This window comes from Podarcis muralis, chromosome 7, assembly GCF_964188315.1.
Source record: "Podarcis muralis chromosome 7, rPodMur119.hap1.1, whole genome shotgun sequence".
NCBI classification, from domain to species: domain Eukaryota; kingdom Metazoa; phylum Chordata; class Lepidosauria; order Squamata; family Lacertidae; genus Podarcis; species Podarcis muralis.
Window position 1 is genome coordinate 877,049 of NC_135661.1, and position 20,986 is coordinate 898,034.

Sequence of the window (20,986 nt, forward strand, 5' to 3'; positions counted from 1 at the left end):
CTGCTGAAGGTGACTGGGATGGAAGCTAAATCGTTCTTCCAAAGCACCACAGGGTGGCTTGAGACTAACTCCGGAAATTGCAGGAAAGCTCTGTGATCCAGTGCGTCACCCCCAGAATTTGCTGCCTGAAGCAGCTTGCCTTGCTGTTATGTACTGAGTTGAATAGGATCCAAAATGCAGCAGTCTGATTGGTCCTAGAACAATAGGATTCAGAATGCAGCAGTCTGATTGGTCCTAGAACAATAGGATTCAGAATGCAGCAGTCTGATTGGTCCACAGGCACTACCCAATTCAGCTCCAGGTGGAAGTGAATCCACAACCTGATTGGCCTACAGGAGAATCCCAGAATTAGCCAATCACGTGGGGCCCATTGTGTAAATAATGTATATAAAGCAGACATTCTGGGGGAACTTCCATTCCTCCTCACCACTATGAGCTGAATGAAGAGCATGAAATCCGCTCTCAACTCCAAGTATATTTCACTTGCCTAACAGTAGGGCTGGCCCAGAGAAGCAACAAAGGTGTGTGTGAGAGAGAAAGAGAGATGGTAGGCAGGTGAGTGCATCTTTAAATTTTTATTCTGAAGAATCCAGCAAGGAAGGGATGCGGCTGCAGTTGCTGCTGCTTGACATTAATGGCTGGAAATGGTCTGCAAGGGAAAAAAAGAGAGTTGCAGTGTTGGGAAATGTGCCAGAGATCTTTGGGCAGATCCACGCCATAGGCTTAAAGCATGGGGCTTCCCCAGAAAGAACCCAGGGAACTACAGTTCCTGGCATCCTTAAACTATAGTTCCCAGGATTATTGGGGTGGGGAACCATGCGCTTTAAGTGCATGATGGCCGGCCACTGTGAGGACCAGATACAGGACTAAATTGGCCATTGGCTTCTTAGGAAACCAAATCAATTACATAGCCAATTATAAATTTGGGGTGGCTTCCCATGTGCTGTACTTCAGGGTCCGATTCCTTTTCATTCTGCCTCCACATTATTGCTCAAACTAAATACAACCCATTCTTGATAAAACCCCTTATTCCACAGCTACAATGATTAACTTCAATTCGCAGCAACACATATAAAGGTAAAAGGACCCCTGACCATTAGGTCCAGTCGTGGCTGACCAGTGGCGTAGCATGGGGGGTGCAGAGGGGGCCGGCCGCACCGGGCGCAACATCTGGGGTTAGGGCAAATCCACAGGTTAGGGGGCGCAAATCCACGGGTTAGGGGGCGCAAATTATTTGCCTTGCCCCGGGTGCTGACAACCCACGCTACGCCACTGTGGCTGACTCTGGGGTTGCGGCGCTCATCTCGCTTTACTGGCTGAGGGAGCCGGCGTACAGCTTCCGGGTCATGTGGCCAGCAGGACTAAGCCGCTTCTGGCGAACCAGAGCAGCACACGGAAACGCCGTTTACCTTCCCACTGGAGCGGTACCTATTTATCTACTTGCACTTTGACGTGCTTTCGAACTGCTAGGTTGGCAGGAGCAGGGACTGAACAACGGGAGCTCACCCCCGTCATGGGGATTCGAACCGCCGACCTTCTGATTGGCAAGTCCTAGGCTCTGTGGTTTAACCCACAGCGCCACCCGTGTCCCTTTTATCAACACATATAGTAATTTGTAAATTCGCAAATAAAGTTCTCGTTTCTTCTTCCTGTGTGAGGTTTTAATTTCCACCGATTATTCCTTTCTCAAATATGATGTCCATATTAATTATTCCTGATCTCCTTTGTTGACTCGGAGTTACTCTGGAGAGGTCTTTTTCTTTGTTCTCAACTCTTCTGATGTAAAATTCTACCTTTGATTTCAAACAGGGAGTCACCCAATGACCTGCCAAAGCCCTGGCAGACCTCCAATTTCTCCCCTCTACCTCCAGTCGAAGCAATTAATTATAATTATTTGTAAAAGAACGATCTGGTGCCCCGCCAGATCCCTTGCATGCAGGACCTACCTCTTCAATCCAGTTGTTGAAAGCAGAGACACGGGTGAAGACGGTGGGCTTCTTCAAGGTGTTGCACCCCCAGGCAGAGACGAAACTCGTCACCCCATGGACGTACCACCTCCCATCAGCAGCCCGACAGTTGAGGGGGCCTCCGGAGTCACCCTGAAATAATAGGCAAGGTGTGAAAAGGATCTCAAAAGCTGTACCCCGTTCAAATGATGATATTAGATCCATGTTGTTAACTTCCCTGATAATTCCTTAAAGTCTTTTAATTTATTACTGGAAGAATCCGCGATCAGAAAGAGGAGGAACATCAAGAAGATTGGAAGAAATTTAAGGAATATTTAGCTAAATATTCTAATATAATATAATTGGAAATACTTGCAAGTACTAAATTGGTTTAGGATTAAAGTATGTTGAATGGTACAATACTATGGATTGAGAATATTATGAAAAGAAAGGAAGTTAGTAATTTGAATAAGTTAATTTTATTAGAAAGTGGATATTGGAAAATTGCTAAAATGAGATTTAATGAAAATCAGGAAGGATTCGAGGAAGTCACTTAACAATGAAAAGTAATTTGGATTTTTAATAGCAAGAAGTTTTATATGTTTGTTTGTTTTGTTTTTTTAATATGTTTTGTTAGTTTGTGTTGTGTTATATTTGTTATAAATTTGGAAAATTAATAAAAAAATAGAAAAAAATATAAAGCCTTTTAATTTATATTCTCCTCCCTCTTGTTTTAATAAATTTCTGTAAGTTGTCCACCCTTCTATCATATTCTTTTCCTTTACCGCTACAGCTTCCAACGGTGAGAGCCAAAGTGGTGCTTTTGCCTTGAATAAATTATTGCATTTATCCCATACTCTATACACCCCCCCCCAATTATATGATTTGTAAATCCTTTATGAACTTTCGCCTTTTCATACCATAAATATGCATGCCAACCAAAAATATTGTCACGACCTTCCAAGTCTAGAATACATGAATTCTCTAATGTCATCCATTCCTTCAACCAGCAAAGACAGGCTGCCTCATAGTATAGTTTCATATCCCGCAGGGAAAAACCTCTTTCTTTTGCATCTATCAATATTTTATATTTTATTGTCAGTTGGGAAATGTTAAAATGATTGTAAAATTAGTGAAATGTATAAATCTGAAAGGCATAAATCATGTTTTAAATTTTTTTTTAAAGAAAGCTGCTCCCCGGGCAGTAATTGGCGAGGTCTGTAGCTCTGCAGTAGGGTATTAGAACTTGTATACTATCTATTAAATTCATATACCACCCACGAGCTGAAGATTGCAAAATGAATAACGCCAAATGAATCAATCAGTCCCTGTAGAAACGAGTCTTGGGTGCAATTGCTGCCCCACGGGGGGGTTGGACTAGATGACCCATGAGGGTCCCTTCCAACTCTACAATGCTAGAGTTCAAAAGTAAATCTGACCTTTATTGCTCCGCCCACCTTTGCCTCTGGCCACACCCACCAATGGCACAGGCCACCCCCAGGAAGTTGCCCAGAAGGGAATGTGGCGCCCCCCAGTTGAGAAGGGGTTCCCTGCTCCTGGTTCAAAGTGCCACAAGACCCTTTGCTGCGTTCTTGTGCAAAAGACTGGCTTTGCATCCTTACCGTACATTGCAAAGCACACAGCTCCCCCCTGCCGGAAAAGGATCCTGGGAACCATAGTTTCCCCCTTGCGGTGCTGCAATTCCCAGCAGCCTTAACTACAGTTCCCTGCATTCTTTAGGGGAAATAACGTGCTGTTAAATAAATAGTATGCCCGTTTCCTAAAGGCAGTGCCTCCTCTGGAAATCCTTCCTTCCTCCCCCGCCCCAATTATATTTCATTAAGTTTCAACATTTTTAACACGTGCAGTCAAAACACAATTTCGTCTTTTATTTTTCTCAACTTCCCACCCCGTTCTCCACGGACTTGTTGTTTTACCCCTTCTGCTGCACCCTGTCTTCTATCTATCAAATCAGAACCACAATATTATAATCTAATTCCTTCTGTTGCTCGTAGCTCAAATCCTGCTCACGAGTTCATCGTACCATAATATTATAGTATAATATACTATATCAGGCGTGGCCAGCTCACAAGAGACTGTGATCTACTCCCACTATAAAAAGAACTGGCAGTGATCTACCCGTTGGATTGACCAAAGTTGTTGAGATTTTTGTGGGGGGCCATCAGCAAAGTTGGGGGAGAAAGGCCCAAAGTTGTCGAGCTTTATTATTATTATTATTTGTTTTATTTTTGGGCCAGTCGATCAGGATCACGCGATTGACCGGGATTGGCTAGGGACACCCCACGATCGCGATCAACCGGTTGGACATGCCTGTACTATATACTATAATGTTTCCTTAAAAGGTAAAGGGACCCCTGACCGTTAGGTCCAGTCGTGACCGACCCTGGGGTTGCAGCGCTCATCTCGCTTTATTGGCCAAGGGAGCCGGCGTACAGCTTCTGGGTCATGTGGCCAGCAGGACTAAGCCTCTTCTGGCAAACCAGAGCAGTGCACGGAAACGCCGTTTACCTTCCCACTGGAGCGGTACCTATTTATCTACTTGCACTTTGACTTGCTTTCGAACTGCTAGGTTGGCAGGAGCAGGGACCAAGCCACAGGAGCTCACCCCGTCGTGGGGATTCGAACCGCCAACCTTCTGATTGGCAAGTCCTAGGCTCTGTGGTTTAACCCACAGCGCCACCCGTGTCCCTTAATGTTTCCTTAAACAATCTGGAAAAGGCATCCTCCTATGGAAATCATTTCCCTCCTTGGGAACACTAGTGGCTCAGTGGCTGCTAACCAGGAGGCTGGTGGTTCGAGCCTCCCAGGGTCCCTTCCAACTCTACAGTACTATAGTTCTACGACCAGCCCTTTCTGCCTTCCACTCTCTTGCCCCCAGGATAGCTGGAGATGGGGCTCCATCACTCAGCACCCCCTGGGGCAACAGCACCGCTGGTCTCTTATTGGGTACCAGCCCCTTCTTTGCGCTTTACTGACGTTGCAGCCGGACCGGATGTCTCCCCCGGCGCAGACCATCGTCTCCTTCACGGTGTAGCTCCACCAGTCCGGCTGGCTGCAGTGGGCGTAGTCCACCGAGGGGAGCAGGGCTTGCTGAAGGATGGAGGGGAGTGGCCCGCCAGCTGGAAGAGAAGGGAAGGAGTTTTGGGAAATACAGTGGTACCTCGGGTTACAGACGCTTCAGGTTACAGATTCCGCTAACCCAGAAATAGTACCTCTGGTTAAGAACTTTGCTTCAGGATGAGAACAGAAATCGTGCTCCGGCGGCGCAGTGGCAGCAGGAGGCCCCATTAGCTAAAGTGGTGCTTCAGATTAAGAACAGTTTCAGGTTCCATTATGGAGGGGGTGACAAATTATCAAGGAACAATTACTGCCCTACTAGGGTGGTTCATAAAACACTTAAAAAAAAAAAAGCCTCCTCCAAAGGTCTTATTTTACTACACTAGGGATTATATATCTATATATGAAATTTCATGCATATCAGTTAATATCTTGACCCTCCTCCACGAAAATAGCTGTTTACTTGCCTGTTTTCCTATGTCGGGAAGGCTGAAATTTAAATTCAGTGGAGCGCTTGCTGTTCCCAACCCTAACCCAGCGGAAAGCCATCTAATTAGACTTTAATTTTATTTTGACATGTTTTTAGGAGGTAATTTAATAGTTGTTTGATTTTATACCAGTGTTATGTATCTGATGTTAGCCGCCCTGAGCCCGACTTTGGCTGGGGAGGACGGGATATAAATAAAAGTTTGTTATTATTATTACTTATTATTATTCCTTTGTAAGAAAATATGAAATAATGTAAAACCATTTTTGCAGGCAAAAAATGAAATAAAAATTAATGGGGGGGGGGGGGGGTGGCAAGAAATTTTCCACACCGGGTACCACCCGACCTTCCTATGCCTCTGCTCTCAGCCTAACCTACCTTGCAAGGTGGTTGGAGGAATAAAACAGGAAGTTGGAGTACCACATTTGCCCCCCTGGAGTTCCTCAGAGGTTCAAAAAAGGGGGGAGAGAAATGCAACAAGTAAATAAATAAGGTCACGTACTGTAGAGGCGCCCCCAGCCGCTGATGTAGCAGGGGGATCCATTGGGGAGCAGGTCTCCCGGGGGCGGGATGCACCCCAGCTGCACTTTGTCGTTGAGCTCTGCGCTGCGAGAAAGCTTCAGCAAGGCGATGTCATCCCTGAAAGAGGAGGAGGAGGAGGTTTTGTGTTCAAAATGCAAAGGGAAGGAGGGTACTGTTTACCATATGTGGTGGCCATGTACACGGCTAAAGGCTTCCTGGGAAATGATATACTGTATTTTTTGCTCTATAAGACTCACTTTTCCCCTCCTTAAAAGTAAGGGGAAATGTGTGTGCGTCTTATGGAGCGAACGCAGGCTGCGCAGCTATCCCAGAAACCAGAACAGCAAGAGGGATCGCTGCTTTCGCTGCGCAGCGATCCCTCTTGCTGTTCTGGCTTCTGAGATTCAGAGTATTTTTTTTCTTGTTTTCCTCCTCCAAAAACTAGTCTTATGGTCTGGTGCATCTTATAGAGCGAAAAATACAGTATAATGAATTAAAGAAAACGATAAAATGATTAAAAAAGTACCTTCCTTCTCTTTGCATTCCCAACACAAATTTGAACTTGTTTTGTACATTTTAGCAATTTTAGGTAAAGGTAAAGGGACCCCTGACCGTTAGGTCCAATCACGGACGACTTTGGGGTTGCGGCGCTCATCTCTCTTTATTGGCTGAGGGAGCCGGCGTTTGTCCGCAGACAGTTTTTCCGGGTCGTGTGGCCAGCATGACGAACCAGAGCAGTGCACGGAAATGCCATTTACCTTCCTGCCAGAGCGGTACCTATTTATCTACTTGCACTTTGAGGTGCTTTCGAACTGCTAGGCTGGCAGGAGCAGGGACTGAGCAACGGGAGCTCACCCCGTCGCGGGGATTCAAACCACCGACCTTCTGATCGGCAAGCCCTTGGCGCCACAGCGCCCCCCGTAAAAATTAGCAATTTTACTTGGTGTTAAATACCAACAGTGTATCATTTTCATATAAGAAAAAAGATAAGCAGTTCTCCTTCCGCTTACCCACAAGCCACGCAGTTGCCGTTCCAGCCAGGGTGCACATAGATGTCCTCTGAGTTCACCAGGATGTGCTGCTCTGGGCCTTCCTCTTTGCTCCGGTCATACTCACCCAGAACCACCTTGTATTTGCGGGATGGTCTGAGAAGAGAGAGGTGCGTTAAAAACCCTCTGGCTTTTGTGTGGCTGGAATGTAAGTTCACTGTAGGAACTCCCTGCCTATTGAAGATCAAGCCGGCGCTTTTGCCGTACTCTTTTCAGCGCTTGCCAAAAACACTCTGGTTTAGACAAGCCCTTTTGGAAAGTCAGTGCGGATCTTAATCTGATTTTAAGTCTATTTTTTAAAAACCTTTCTGACGTTTTTAAATTATTTCTGCTCTTTTTTGTAAAATGTTACCGTTTTATCTACTTTGTAAGCCATTGTGAGGCATTTTATACAATCAAATTTTATGAAGTACAGTGGGACCTTGGCTCTCAAACTTAATTCGTTCCGGAAGTCAGTTCCAAAACCAAAGTGTTCCCAAACCAAGACACGCTTTCCCATAGAAAATAATGCAAAATGGATTAATTTGTTCTGGATTTTTATAAACAACCCCCAAAACAGTCAATTAACATGATATTTACTATCTAACGAGAACTCTGATCCATAAAATGAAAGCAATAATCAATGTAAAAAGGTAAAGGGACCCCAGTCACGGACGACTCTGGGGTTGCGGCGCTCATCTCGCTTTACTGGCCGAGGGAGCCGGGGTTTGTCTGCAGACAGCAGTGGCCAGCATGTGGCCAGCATGACTAAGCCACTTCTGGCGAACCAGAGCAGCGCACTGAAACGCTATTTACCTTCCCACCGGAGCGGTACCTATTTATCTGCTTGCACTTTGACATGCTTTCAAACTGCTAGGTTGGCAGGAGCAGGGACTGAGCAACGGGAGCTCACCCTGTCGCGGGGATTTGAACCACCGACCTTCTGATCGGCAAGCCCTAGGCTCTGTGGTTTAGACCACAGCGCCACCCGCATCCCATAATAATAATAATCAATGTACCCTACTATAAATAAACAAGACAGCATTGTAGATGATTAAAATTAAAGTTAAAAAACAAAAGTGCCAGTCCGTTTGACTTCCAAAATGTTTGAAAACCAAGGTGCAGCTTCTGATTGGTGCAGGTGCCCCGGAAACAATAGCCAACCGCTGCATTGGACGTTTGGCTTCTGAAATACATTTGAAAACCGGAACACTTACTTCCGGGTTTTCGGCGTTTGGGAACCAAGGCGTTTGAGAACCAAGACATTTGAGTACCAAGGCGTTTGAGAACCAAGGTACCACTGTAAACAGCATAGCTCACTTGGTTAGAGCATGGCGCTGATAACACCAAGTGCACAGGTCTAGGACAGCTGCACATTCCTGCATTGCAGGGGGATGGACTCGATGATCTTCAGGGTCCCTTCCAACTCTACAACCCAAATTTTAAAGAAATATACCTGCTCCTTCCCCCGCTTTCCCTTCTGACGCTGCCCCCTGCTGCCGTGCGACTCTCGGGTGATTGCCCGTGTGGTCTCAAGGTACCAAGGTATGCGTCAAATCCATTACCCTGCCCGCTAGGCCCTCCTAGCAGTCCATGTGGCCCTTCGTTGATTGACCACATGGCCCCCGGGTTCCTACCCCCGTTTCATGGGTGTGCTCAGTGCTTGGCTCCAGCACGCCTTGAGAGAGACCGCACTTACGAGATGCAATGTCCGGCCGTCATGACCCAGTTGGCATCGATGAGTGTCCCTCCGCAGGTGTGGTGGAATTGTCCTCCGCTTTCATATTGCAGGGAGACCTGTAGAAGAGGGCGTAGATGATGGAGGAGCTGAGATCTGGCCAGGCTGGGAGGTCTTCTCCTTTGCTCCCCGCCTGAAAGGACTTTCCTTTTTTTTTTTTTTTAAATAAATTTTTTATTAGATTTTCCACAATGATAACACAAACCACAAAGCAAAATGATACACAAAAACAGAAAAAGAAGAAGAAGAAAAAAGGGAATAAAGATAAACAATAACAACAAACTTAATTCTTCACAAATCCAACCTTTTAAACATCTTGGTTGACTTCCTCAAATCCCTCCCTTCTGAGTTTCCTTGTAATTAAAAGTAACAGCTTTCCAATATCATTACTAAACTAAAACAATTTCCAATTATAGTCCATCTTATGCACTTTTCTTAACATTCTAAATCCCATTTATTTAATTATAACTTAGTTTAATCCTAGGCCTATTTGTTTCTTTCAAGTAATTTCTAATTTTTTATATTACAATATTTATTCAAATAGTCCTTAAACTTCCTCCAGTCCTCTTGAAACTCCTCTTCTTTCTGGTCGCGGATTCTTCCAGTCAGGTCAGCTAGCTCCGAAAAGTCCATCATCTTCATCTGCCAGTCTTCCACTGTTGGTAGTTCTTGTGTTTTCCAATTTTTAGCAAGTAATATTCGGGCAGCCGTTGTGGCATACAAAAATAATTTAACACCTTTCTTGGGCAATTCCAAACCTGTTATTCCAAGAAGAAAGGCCTCTGGTTTATTAATAAATGTATATTTCAATATTTTTTTCCTGTAAGGACTTTCCTATCCCTTTCCCGCTCCGTTCCTCAAGAACGGGGGCAGCTGTCCAGTTGCCGCTGAACTGCCGCCCCCAGCAGCCCCAGCCAGTGGCGTAGCATGGGTTACCAGTGCCCGGAACAGGGCAAGTGTTGTGCTTGGGTCGGGGCATGTGCCCGGTGGGCACGTGCTGAGTCCACTTGGAGGCTGAACCGATTCTGCCTCCAACAGGGATGATGGGAGTTGTAGTTCAGCCATATCTGATTAGCCAAAGGCTCCCCACACCTTCTCAAGAGGTCTGGGACGGTGAGCGATTCCAGACTGTTGCTGTGCGTGATAGCCGTTAAGAAGGCTGGATGAGGACTTCAGAGCCCCGGATTCAAATCTCCACTAGGCCATGAAGAAGAGTTTGGATTTGATATCCCGCCTTTCACTCCCTTTAAGGAGTCTCAAAGCGGCTAACAATCTCCTTTCCCTTCCTCCCCCACAACAAACACTCTGTGGGGTGAGTGGGGCTGAGAGACTTCAAAGAAGTGTGACTGGCCCAAGGTCACCCAGCAGCTGCAGGTGGAGGAGAGGGGAATCGAACCCGGTTCCCCAGATTACGGGTCTACCGCTCTTAACCACTACACCACACTGGCTCACTGGGGTGACCCTGGGCCAATCGCTTTCTCTCCCAGCCTGGCCTACCTCACAGGATGGTTGTACGGAAGAAACTTCGAACTTTATGCGGATGTGACCACAGCTAAAATGAAAAGTCTCCTGACCCATTAGCTGTTCCTCATAGGGGAGTTTCCCCAGTGCCCCCCCCCCCGATTGCTCCAGTCAGCCTTCCGCTTTCCCAGGTCTAGAATAATAATAATAATAATTTCTTATTTGTACCCCGCCCATTTGGCTGGGTTTCCCCAGCCACTCTGGGCGGCTTCCACAAAGACCAAAAATACACTAATATATCATACATTAAAAACTTCCCTGAACAGGGCTGCCTTAAGATGTCTTCTGAATGTCAGGTAGTTGTTTACGTATTTCTTTGATATCTGATGGGAGGGCGTTCCACAGGGCGGGTGCCACTACCGAGAAGGCCCTCTGTCTGGTTCCCTGTAACCTCACTTCTCGCAATGAGGGAACCGCCAGAAGGCCCTCGGCGCTGGACCTCAGTGTCCGGGCAGAACGATGGGGGTGGAGACGCTCCTTCGGGTATACTGGGCCGAGGCCGTTTAGGGCTTTCAAGGTCAGCACCAGCACTTTGAATTGTGCTCAGAAACGTACTGGGAGCCAATGTAGGTCTTTCAAGACCGGTGTTATGTGGTCTCGGCAGCCGCCCCCAGTCACCAGTCTAGCTGCCGCATTAGTTGTAGTTTCCGGGTCACCTTCAAAGGTAGGCCCACATAGAGCGCATTGCAGTAGTCCAAGCGGGAGATAACTAGAGCATGCACCACTCTGGCGAGGCAGTCCGCAGGCAGGTAGGGTCTCAGCCTGCGTACCAGATGGAGCTGGTAAACAGTTGCCCTGGACACAGAATTGACCTGCGCCTCCATGGACAGCTGTGAGTCCAAAATGACTCCCAGGCACTGAACACTAAGGTGCGATGACACCACTAGGCAATGCTCCCCCGCCCCATGGAGGTACTCACTTGCCAGGGCCAGCTGTACGGCACGGCATCTTCACCGTTCACCACTCTCCCCGTGGGGGCATAAGAAGGTTGTCCACAGCCATAGACTGATGAGAGAGGAAGGCAGTTTGTGTTGGGGGGTCATTGATGGAAATTACCCAAATCCTCCTGCAGATTTCACTTTCCCTGCGATTGCCTGCAAGGCGGGGAAGGTAACCCACATGCCCTCCAACATTTCTCTGATGAAAATAGGGACATCCTATTCTATATCTCCCCCCCCCCCATTTATAACCTGCCCATCTGACCTGGTTGACCCAGCCACCCTGGGCGGCTCCCAACATATATATAAAAACATGATAAAACGTTAAACTTTAAAAAAAAACACCCCAAAGGAAACCCCCTTCCCTATTGGGGGTCGGATAACTCCATATCCTCTGACATTTCTCCGATGAAAATAAGGACAGGAAAAGGGGGACATTCCGGGATTGTGTCAGAAACCGGGACGGCTTCTGTAAATCCGGGACTGTCCCTGGAAAATAGGGACACTTGGAGGGTCTGAAGCCAGGGTGGCTCCAGATTAGGCCTCAAATACCCCGATGCTAAGCGACGCGGGTGGCGCTGTGGGTTAAACCACAGAGCCTAGGACTTGCTGATCAGAAGGTCAGCAGTTGAGCTCCCGTTGCTTGGTGCCTGCTCCTGCCCACCTAGCAGTTCGAAAGCACGCCAAAGTGCAAGTAGATAAATAGATACCGCTCCAGCGGGAAGGTAAACGGCGTTTCCGTGCGCTGCTCCGGTTCGCCAGAAGCGGCTTAGTCATGCTGGCCACATGACCCGGAAGCTGTATGCCGGCTCCCTTGGCCAATAAAGCAAGATGAGCGCCGCAACCCCAGAGTCGGTCACAACTGGACCTAATGGTCAGGGGTCCCTTTACCCTTTACCTTACCCCGATGCTAGCTTTGCAACTGGCTCCAAACCCCTGGAATCAGGGTCAAAGGAGACGCGTTTCCCCGCATTTCTGCTCTCAAAGCAAACAGGGGAATCTGCATTATACTGCTACGTTATACCCTCAAGACCACAGTCCACCAAGCGGGGGGAGGCCCAGTATGAAAAATGACTACAGGCATGGTGGTGGTCTCAGGTGAATTGAGGAGGTGGGCTTCTAGGTTGCATGCGGGGTGTGGACGTTACCCTCAGCTGCCAACAGGAATGGGACGAGGAACCTCCACATTGTGGCGCGAGCGACCGACTGTCTGGGAGAGTGAGAATGAGCGGCAGAGCCTTTAAATACCACCCACCCTGTCTCCAAGTGGGCTGCTTCCTAGCTATTGCAGGAGCCGCCAAGGGCACTGTTCAGCCTTGGACCTGCATGGCACCCGGTACATATCTCTTTTCCCAGCGCAGAGGGACATTAAGGAAGCAGGAGGAGGTCAGGGCAGCTGTCTGGAGTGGGGAAGGTTCCAGGTCCGTCCACCCCCAGCACCTCCAGGGACAGCTGCCAGTGGAAATTGTACAAAGATGCTGCCAGCCAGTGTGGGCAACACTGAAGCAGTTGGTCCAAGGGTCTAGCTTGGGATAAGGCTGGTTCCTATGTTTCTATTCAGATCAGATCTTTATTCAGATCTGAGCATGAGACTCTGAATCTCAGGGCTGTGGGTTCAAGTCCTGTTTTGGAAGAAAGATTCCCGCATTCCCAGGACTTGATGATCCTTGTGGTCCCTTCGAACTCTTTGTTTGTTGTTATTGTTTAGTCGTTTAGTCGTGTCCGACTCTTCGTGACCCCCTGGACCAGAGCACGCCAGGCACTCCTGTCTTCCACTGCCTCCCGCAGTTTGGTCAAACTCATGCTGGTAGCTTCGAGAACACTGTCCCACCATCTCGTCCTCTGTCGTCCCCTTCTCCTTGTGCCCCCCATCTTGCCCAACATCAGGGTCTTTTCCAGGGAGTCTTCTCTTCTCATGAGGTGGCCAAAGTATTGAAGTCTCAGCTTCAGGATCTGTCCTTCCAGTGAGCACTCAGGGCTAATTTCCTTAAGAATGGCTACAATTCTATAATTCTACCTTATTTTTAGAAGGAAGCAGTATCTCCACGGCATATCCAGGAAGTTTTTCAAATGTCCCCATCCTGGGGAGCTGCTGCCAACCTGTGTAGACAGTATTAGGTTAAATGGACCCTGTCTCAGTACAGGGCATGCTTCTGTGTTCCTAGAATGATAGGAAAATCTTTCTCGAAGCGCCTCTCAGGGCTCAGTCCTGGACATCAGCTTCTGAAGATGTGAACTGTCCAGGGAAAGATTGCCTCTGGATATAATAAGAGTGCCTTGCCTTTGCCTCTAGGCACAAGAAGACCCGCAGAGGCACACTGAGGCATTTCCTCTGAGCGGGTTTAATCAGAGACACCCTGGGTTTTAAAAATGAAACCCCAGCAGTCTGATTTTCATGGCCATTAATGGTAATATGCGGTGCTGCGGTGCTGCTTTTTTTAAACTCGCCAGCTGAAGCATGAAAGGGGGGGGGGAGAGAAACTTCCCAGCTTTTGCAGAGATCACTAGTAAAACAGGCAACAGCTGTGAATTAAAATGGCATTTGTGAACCACAGGCTCCTCTTTGGTCTGGACTTCGGGTTATATATGAGCCACCCCAATCGCCAAGCAGTCTCCAGGAGCTTTCCCAGAGTTCAGTTTCCTTGGGATGAAGGTTGGCAGAGATGATGGTGTCTTTAGGATACAGTGGTACCTTGGTTCTCAAACTTAATCCCTTCCAGAAGTCCGCTCCAAAACCAAAGCGTTCCAAAAGAAAGGCGTGCTTTCCCATAGAAAGGAATGCAAAACGGATTAATCCATTCCAGATTTTTAAAAACAAACCCCAAAGCAGCCATTTAACATGATTTTTACTATCTAACGAGACCACTGATCCATAAAATGAAAGCAATAATCAACGTATTGTACTATAAAATAAATAAGACAGTATTGTAGATGATAAAAATGATTCCCCCCCCCTTACCTGCGCTGATAGTCATTGTTTGGATGGGGGGCTTTTATCCATTTCCGCAGTCACTCCATCAATCAATCCGTAGCTGAACTGCGTTCCACACAGTCACAAAAACAAATGATCCGAAAAAGCCTCAAAAACAAAAACAAAAAACCAACCGCAATATAAACAGCAAAAACAAAAGCGCCAAACTTAATCTGTTCCGGAAGTCCATTTGACTTCCGAAATGTTAAAAAACCAAGGCATGGCTTCTGATTGGTACAGGCGCCTCAGAAACAATAGCCGACAGCCGCATCAGACGTTCGGCTTGCGAAACGCGTTCAGAAACCGGAACACTTACTTCCAGGTTTTCGGTGTTTGGGAACCAAGGCATTTGGGAATCAAGGTACCACTGTATCCGGTTTGACTCACACATATGCACAACCTCAGCATGAGATGGAGGGCTCACGACATTGACACTCCAACACATCTTGCATCTTTATTAATCACTGCTTTGGCTCCAGCACAGAGGAGGCAGGTATCTGGGTCTCTATCTTCCATCCTCAGCTCTCTGGCACTTGTTTTCCTAGCTAGCAGCTAGGAGAGTGGAGTCCATGGGCCTGGAGGGAACCATCCCTCGTAGCCTGGCTCATTCTTTGGAGATGTTGATGAGGACACTTAAATGGCCAACTAAGGCCATCACCTTACAAATAAACTTATCGGACCAGTTCAGTGATAGAATCCTCTCTTAGATACTAACCCTCGCTTTCTCGAAAGATTGGAAAAGACTCAGGGCATCATCCATACTGACCCATACCATAGACACCTTTCCTTGACATCTGATGGGAGGGCGTTCCACAGGGCGGGTGCCACTACCGAGAAGGCCCTCTGCCTGGTTCCCTGTTACCTCACTTCTCGCAGGGAGGGAAATGCCAGAAGGCCCTCGGAGCTGGACCTCAGCGTCCGGGCGGAACGATGGGAGTGGAGACGCTCCTTCAGGTATACTGGGCCGAGGCCATTTAGGGCTTTCAAGGTCAGCACCAACACTTTGAATTGTGCTCGGAAACGTACTGGGAGCCAATGTAGGTCTTTCAAGACCGGTGTTATATGGTCTCGGCTGCTGCCCCAGTCACCAGTCTAGCTGCTGCATTCTGGATTAGTTGTAGTTTCCCGGTCACCTTCAAAGGTAGCCCCACGTAGAGCGCATTGCAGTAGTCCAAGCGGGAGATAACTAGAGCATGCACCACTCTGGTGAGACAGTTTGCGGGCAGGTAGGGTCTCATCCTGCGTACCAGATGGAGCTGGTAAACAGTTGCCCTGGACACAGAATTGACCTGCGCCTCCATGGACAGCTATGAGTCCAAAATGACTCCCAGGCTGCGCACCTGGTCCTTCCGGGGCACAGTTACCCCATTCAGGACCAGGGAGTCCTTCACACCCGTCCACGCCCTGTCCCCCCAAAACAGTACTTCCTGTCTTTTTTCCAGTACTAAAAACATTCTTCCTGTCTCTCCCCCCGCTTCGCCTCCCCTCTTCTAAACTTGCATGGCCTGGGACCCATAGCAGGTGTCAAGGCCGCTGGGATGGCAGATCATTAACCAGCAGTTGATCTGGGAAGGTTACCCTGTAGCCAGCTGGGCAAGCAAAGAGGGGACGTGGGCATCTGCAGTTGGGTGGAGAGCCAGCTCTGTGAAATAGCAGTGGGCTTCACCAGTGGGTGAAGTCAAATGAGGACGCCGGGTATTAAGCAGGGTGGGGCAGCAGCTCCCTCAGCATTCCCTTTAAACTAGTCTGCTCTGCGCCTCCAAAGCTACAGACCTGCAACGGCAATTCCTTGCCCTCTGATGCAGCTGCCACACAAATGTCCGCCGCCTGAAATCCTGGGGCTCTGCTGCCGGCCAGTGTAGAAAATACTGAGCTAGATGGACCAATGGTCTGACTCAGCCTTCCAGCCCCACATCTGGGGTGATGGGAGCAGCGACTTCGGATTCCACAAGGGGGAATAGGCTGCAATCTGTGAGCTCTTCTGGCCTTAACCCAGGATGAGTGATTATGTCAAATTTAGTTTCTCATTTCCCCAATCTTGAATTCAGTTGTCCACATCAGCCTATGTATCATATATCATCGTTATTATTTTCAATGTGCATGTTTTTATGCCATTTTTTTTCTGACAGAAACATGTTTTGCAAAACAATTTTCCTTAATACAGTGGACGCTCGGGTTGCGAACGTGATCCGTGCAGGAGGCACGTTCGCAACCCACAGCGTCCGCAACCCGCAGTGCCGCATCTGCACATGCGGGAGTTGCAATTTGGCGCTTCTGCGCATGCGCAAAGCACAATTTAGTGTTTCTGCACATGTGCGATCACCAAAACCTGAAGTAACCCGTTCTGGTACTTCCGGGTTTCGGCGTGTCCGAAACCCGAAAACGCGCAACCTGAAGTGTCTGTAACCTACAGTATGACTGTACAATGCGTCTACAGATTCAGTATGCATTTTTATGGACACTTTACCGCAGGTGGTGCTGTGGGTTGAACCACAGAGCCTAGGGCTTGCTGATCAGAAAGTCGGCGGTTCGGATCCCCGCAACAGAACAAGCTCCCGTTGCTCGGTCCCTGCTCCTGCCAACCTAGCAGTTCGAAAGCACGCAGTGCAAGTGGATAAATAGGTACCGCTCTGGCGGGAAAGTAAATGGCATTTCCGTGCGCTGCTCTGGTGCCTTAGTCATGCTGGCCACATGACCCGGAAGCTGTACGCTGGCTCCCTCGGCCAGTAAAGCGAGATGAGTGCCGTAACCCCAGAATCGTCTGTGACTGTACCTAACGGTCAGTGGTCCCTTTGCCTTGTTTCCAAAAAAAATGTTTAGGGGGATTCTCTACTCATATTGAAGTATTGCCCCTCAATGAGGCCAAACTTAGATTCCAAAAATGTTTAGGGGTATGCGCACCCCTGTGTCCCCCCAGAAAAAGCACTGCCTTATCCTTCTTGTTGTTGTTGTTTAGTCGTTTAGTCGTGTCCGACTCTTCGTGACCCCATGGACCAGAGCACACCAGGCACTCCTGTCTTCCACTGCCTCCCGCAGTTTGGTCAAACTCATGCTGGTAGCTTCGAGAACACTGTCCCACCATCTCGTCCTCTGTCGTCCCCTTCTCCTTGTGCCCTCCATCTTTCCCAACATCAGGGTCTTTTCCAGGGAGTCTTCTCTTCTCATGAGGTGGCCAAAGTATTGGAGCCTCAGCTTCAGGATCTGTCCTTCCAGTGAGCACTCAGGGCTGATTTCCTTCAGAATGGAGAGGTTTGATCTTCTTGCAGTCCATGGGACTCTCAAGTGTCTCCTCCAGCACCAGAATTCAAAACCATCAATTCTTTGGCGATCGGCCTTCTTTATGGTCCAGCTGCTTTACCCTAGTTATATGTATTTTTTACCTATACAGTATATATATATAGATACACATATACTTGGCCGTAGAACTGCATTGCAAATTCTGGAGAAGTGCAGATTTTCGAACGATTGCCATGTTTTGGCTCTCATACTATTTCAGAAAGTGCAAACAAGGTAAATGAGATGTGAAGTGAATTTCTCCTGAAAGCTTTGGCGCTCTCTCTCTCTGTCCCCTAAACCTTCACTCTATTTTCCTCCTTCCGCTAGAGGGAGCAGAGTCGACCCTTTCTCTCTCCTCCAACCTTTTTGTCGCTCCACAAACCCTTGCCTCTAGGGAGAGGTCTTGAACTCTGCAGACCATCCCTCCAGTTACCTTTGACCCTCCCTTTAATCTCCCTGGGAAGGAAGGAACTGGGGAGGGGGGAAGTGTCCCAGCCAAGCAGGAAAAAACAAGGCAAAGTGAATTTCTCCTGAAAGCTTTGGCTGCCTCTCGCTCTCCCCTAAACCTTCACTCTATTTTCCTCCTTCTGCCAGAGGGAAGGACCCGTGGAATCCCTTTCCAGCCCAAGCAACCCTGGCCAAAGGTGGCAGTTGGCTCCCCCAGCAACTCTTGGCTATTGCGCATCTTTCCTTTGGACCATGGCTGCGGACAAATTTAGAGCACACAGATTCCCCCAGAGAGAATCCTGGGAATTATAGTTTGTTATGGGTGCTGGGAATTGTAGGTCTGCGCGGGCTGAGCTACAGTAAGTCTCTGCAGTCTGCGGGAGAGTTTCAGCTGCAAGTCCCGTAGATCTCAGAAGCCGGCTCCACAGTGGCTCGGAGCAGGGCCTTTGGTGTGGCTGCCCCTGTTCCGCGGTGAAATATAGTTGGAGCTGAGAGTGGATTTCATGCTCTTTATTCAGCTCATAGTGGTGAGTTCCTCCAGAATGTCTGCTTTATATACATTATTTACACAATGGGCCCCACGTGATTGGCTAATTCCGGGATTCTCCTGTAGGCCAATCAGGTTGCGGATTCCCTTCCATCTGGAGCTGGATTGGGTGGCTCCTGTGGACCAATCAGACTGCTGCATTCTGAATCCTATTGTTCTAGGACCAATCAGACTGCTGCATTTTGGATCCTATTCAACTCAGTACATAACATGTGGAACAAGGGGGAGAAGATATGGCTTCACTTTACAAAGACGTATTTGTTCCAACAGGTTTTCCAAGCTGCATCAGTGGGTCTTTGCCACAAGGGTCTCTCAAATGCATTTGTTGTTTTTTAATGGCCTTTTATGTAAATCACCTTGAGACAGGTGATTTTAGGAGGCAATTAAGAACCTATGAAGAACCTGCTGGTTCAGGCCAATGGCCCATCTAGTCCAACCTCCTGTTCTCACAGGGGCCAACCAGATGTCTATGGGAAGCTTGCAAGCAGGATTCGAACGCAAGAGTGTTCTCCCCTCCCCTGAATAGCAACTGCTATTCAGGAGCATTTCTGCCTCCAACCATTACAGCTAATAACCACATGAATTTGTCCAATCCTCTTTCAAAGCCATCTAGGTGACCATTGCTGCTTCCTGCGGAAGTGAGTTCCATAGTTGAACTATGCGTCCTGTGAAGAAGTAAAATAGGTCAGTGCTTAACAATAATTGATGATGATGATAATAATAATAATAATAAATTTATTATTTATATCCCGCTCATCTGGCTGGGTTTCCCCAGCCACTCTGGGTGGCTTCCAACAAAGTACTAAAATACAGTGGTCTGTTAAACATTAAAAGCTTCCCTAAACAGGGCTGCCTTCAGGTTTCTTCTAAAAGTCTGGTAGTTGTTTTTCTCTTTGACATCTGGTGAGAGGGCGTTCCACAGGGTGAGTGCCACCACCGAGAAGGCCCTCTGCCTGGTTCCCTGTAACTTGGCTTCTCGCAGTGAGGGAACCGCCAGAAGGCCCTCGGCGCTGGACCTCAGCGTCCGGGCAGAACGATGGAGGCGGAGACACTCCTTCAGTATCAACATGACACATCAGAAAACCACAGCCACCCCTGCAAAGTGAATAGTTATGTTTTGAATCAGCCAGTTTTCATGACAGATAAATGAATATTAATAATAGAATGAGGGTGTATGGTGTGTACACAGCTCTGATTATTAAAACTGCTACACCAGGCAGCCTGGATAGCTCGGTTGGTTAGAGCATGCTGCTGATAACGCTACGGTTGGAGGTTCGATCCTTGCATGGGACATTCCTGCATTAGAGGGGGTTGGACTAGATGATTCTCAGGGTCCCTTCCAACGCTACAATTCTATGTTACACAAAGGGAGGGCTAATGGGAACGGAGGTGGGGTGCATTACAATATATCACCCCCTCCCCGCAAGAAATGTATAGACATGACACATCAGAAAACCACAGCCACCCCTCCAAAGTGAATAGTTTTGTTTTGAATCAGCCAGTTTTCATGACTGATCAGATTTCCCCCGGTTAGGGAAAAGCCACATAAACCAGCAAGGAGTGGGAGATGGAATTGGGACGTGTTCAACGTTAGCACGGCAGTCAGTGCCTGGAAATGTCAGTGTCCTAAAAAATAACCCCCTGGTCTGGAAGGAGGTAGGGCAAGTGAGGAGTGAGTTGCCTCCATTGCCTCTTTTCCTGAGACTGCCTTGGAAAGAGAGTCGATTCCGAGAGAAAGAAGGAGCGTGTCCCTTGTCTGCCAGGAGAGGGCAGCCGCGAGAGATCTTTCCTGCAAGCCTCCATTGCACTTTTTTTAAAAATCCCAGGAAAACATCAGAAAGAGCCAGGGCGAGTGGATCAGACCAAAAGGCCGTCCTGTTGTGCCCCATCCTGCTTCACACAGCAGCCAAGCAAGGGAAAGGCCTTAGCGCAGTGGTGCTGTGGGTTAAACCACAGAGCCTAGGGCTTGCTGATCAGAAGGTCGGCGGTTCGAATCCCCGCGACGGGGTGAGCTCCTGTTGCTCGGTCCCTGCTCCTGCCAACCTAGCAGTTTGAAAGCATGTCAAAGTGCAAGTAGATAAATAGGTACTGCTCCGGCGGGAAGGTAAATGGCGTTTCCGTGCGCTGCTCTGGTTCGCCAGAAGTGGCTTAGTCCTGCTGGCCACATGACCCGGAAGCTGTACGCCGGCTCCCTTGGCCAATAAAGTGAGATGAGTGCCGCAACCCCAGAGTCGGTCACGACTGGACCTAATGGTCAGGGGTCCCTTTACCTTTACCTTAGAATCATAGAACTGTAGATTTGTAAGGGGTTCCAAGGGTTATCTAGTCCCTAACAGCCCAGTTTAGGGAAGTTTTTAATGTTTGATGTTTTATCGCTTTGTAATAAATGAAAATCTGCTCTTATTCCCTTATGGGGGACACAAGAGCCCTTATAGAGTCCTTTGCAGGTTCTCTATCGGTTGGAGAAAATATCAGAGGCCAAGCAGA

General features: G+C 48.1%; 1 protein-coding gene across 1 annotated transcript; it reads right to left on the minus strand.

Annotated features, from left to right (window-relative positions):
- Nucleotides 1-565: 565 nt before the first annotated feature.
- Nucleotides 566-12,446, minus strand: CELA3B (chymotrypsin like elastase 3B). The gene is made up of 8 exons (XM_028742232.2): nucleotides 12,407-12,446; nucleotides 11,240-11,325; nucleotides 8,761-8,858; nucleotides 7,044-7,178; nucleotides 6,014-6,150; nucleotides 4,944-5,086; nucleotides 1,947-2,099; nucleotides 566-649 (listed from the first exon to the last, which is right to left on the minus strand). The coding sequence occupies exons 1-8, from the start codon at nucleotides 12,444-12,446 to the stop codon at nucleotides 632-634; spliced, it is 810 nt and encodes a 269-aa protein (XP_028598065.2). The 3' UTR covers nucleotides 566-631.
- Between the last annotated feature and the right edge of the window lie 8,540 nt (nucleotides 12,447-20,986).

Coding starts and splice junctions, on each gene's coding strand:
- CELA3B (XM_028742232.2), bottom strand. CDS start 12,446: ATGTGGAGGTTCCTCGTCCCATTCCTGTTGGCAGCTGAGG. Junction 5,087..6,013: donor CGGCTGGGGGCGCCTCTACA/GTACGTGACCTT, acceptor CTTCTCTTCCAG/CTGGCGGGCCACTCCCCTCC. Junction 2,100..4,943: donor ACATCCGGTCCGGCTGCAAC/GTCAGTAAAGCG, acceptor CTATTATTTCAG/GGTGACTCCGGAGGCCCCCT.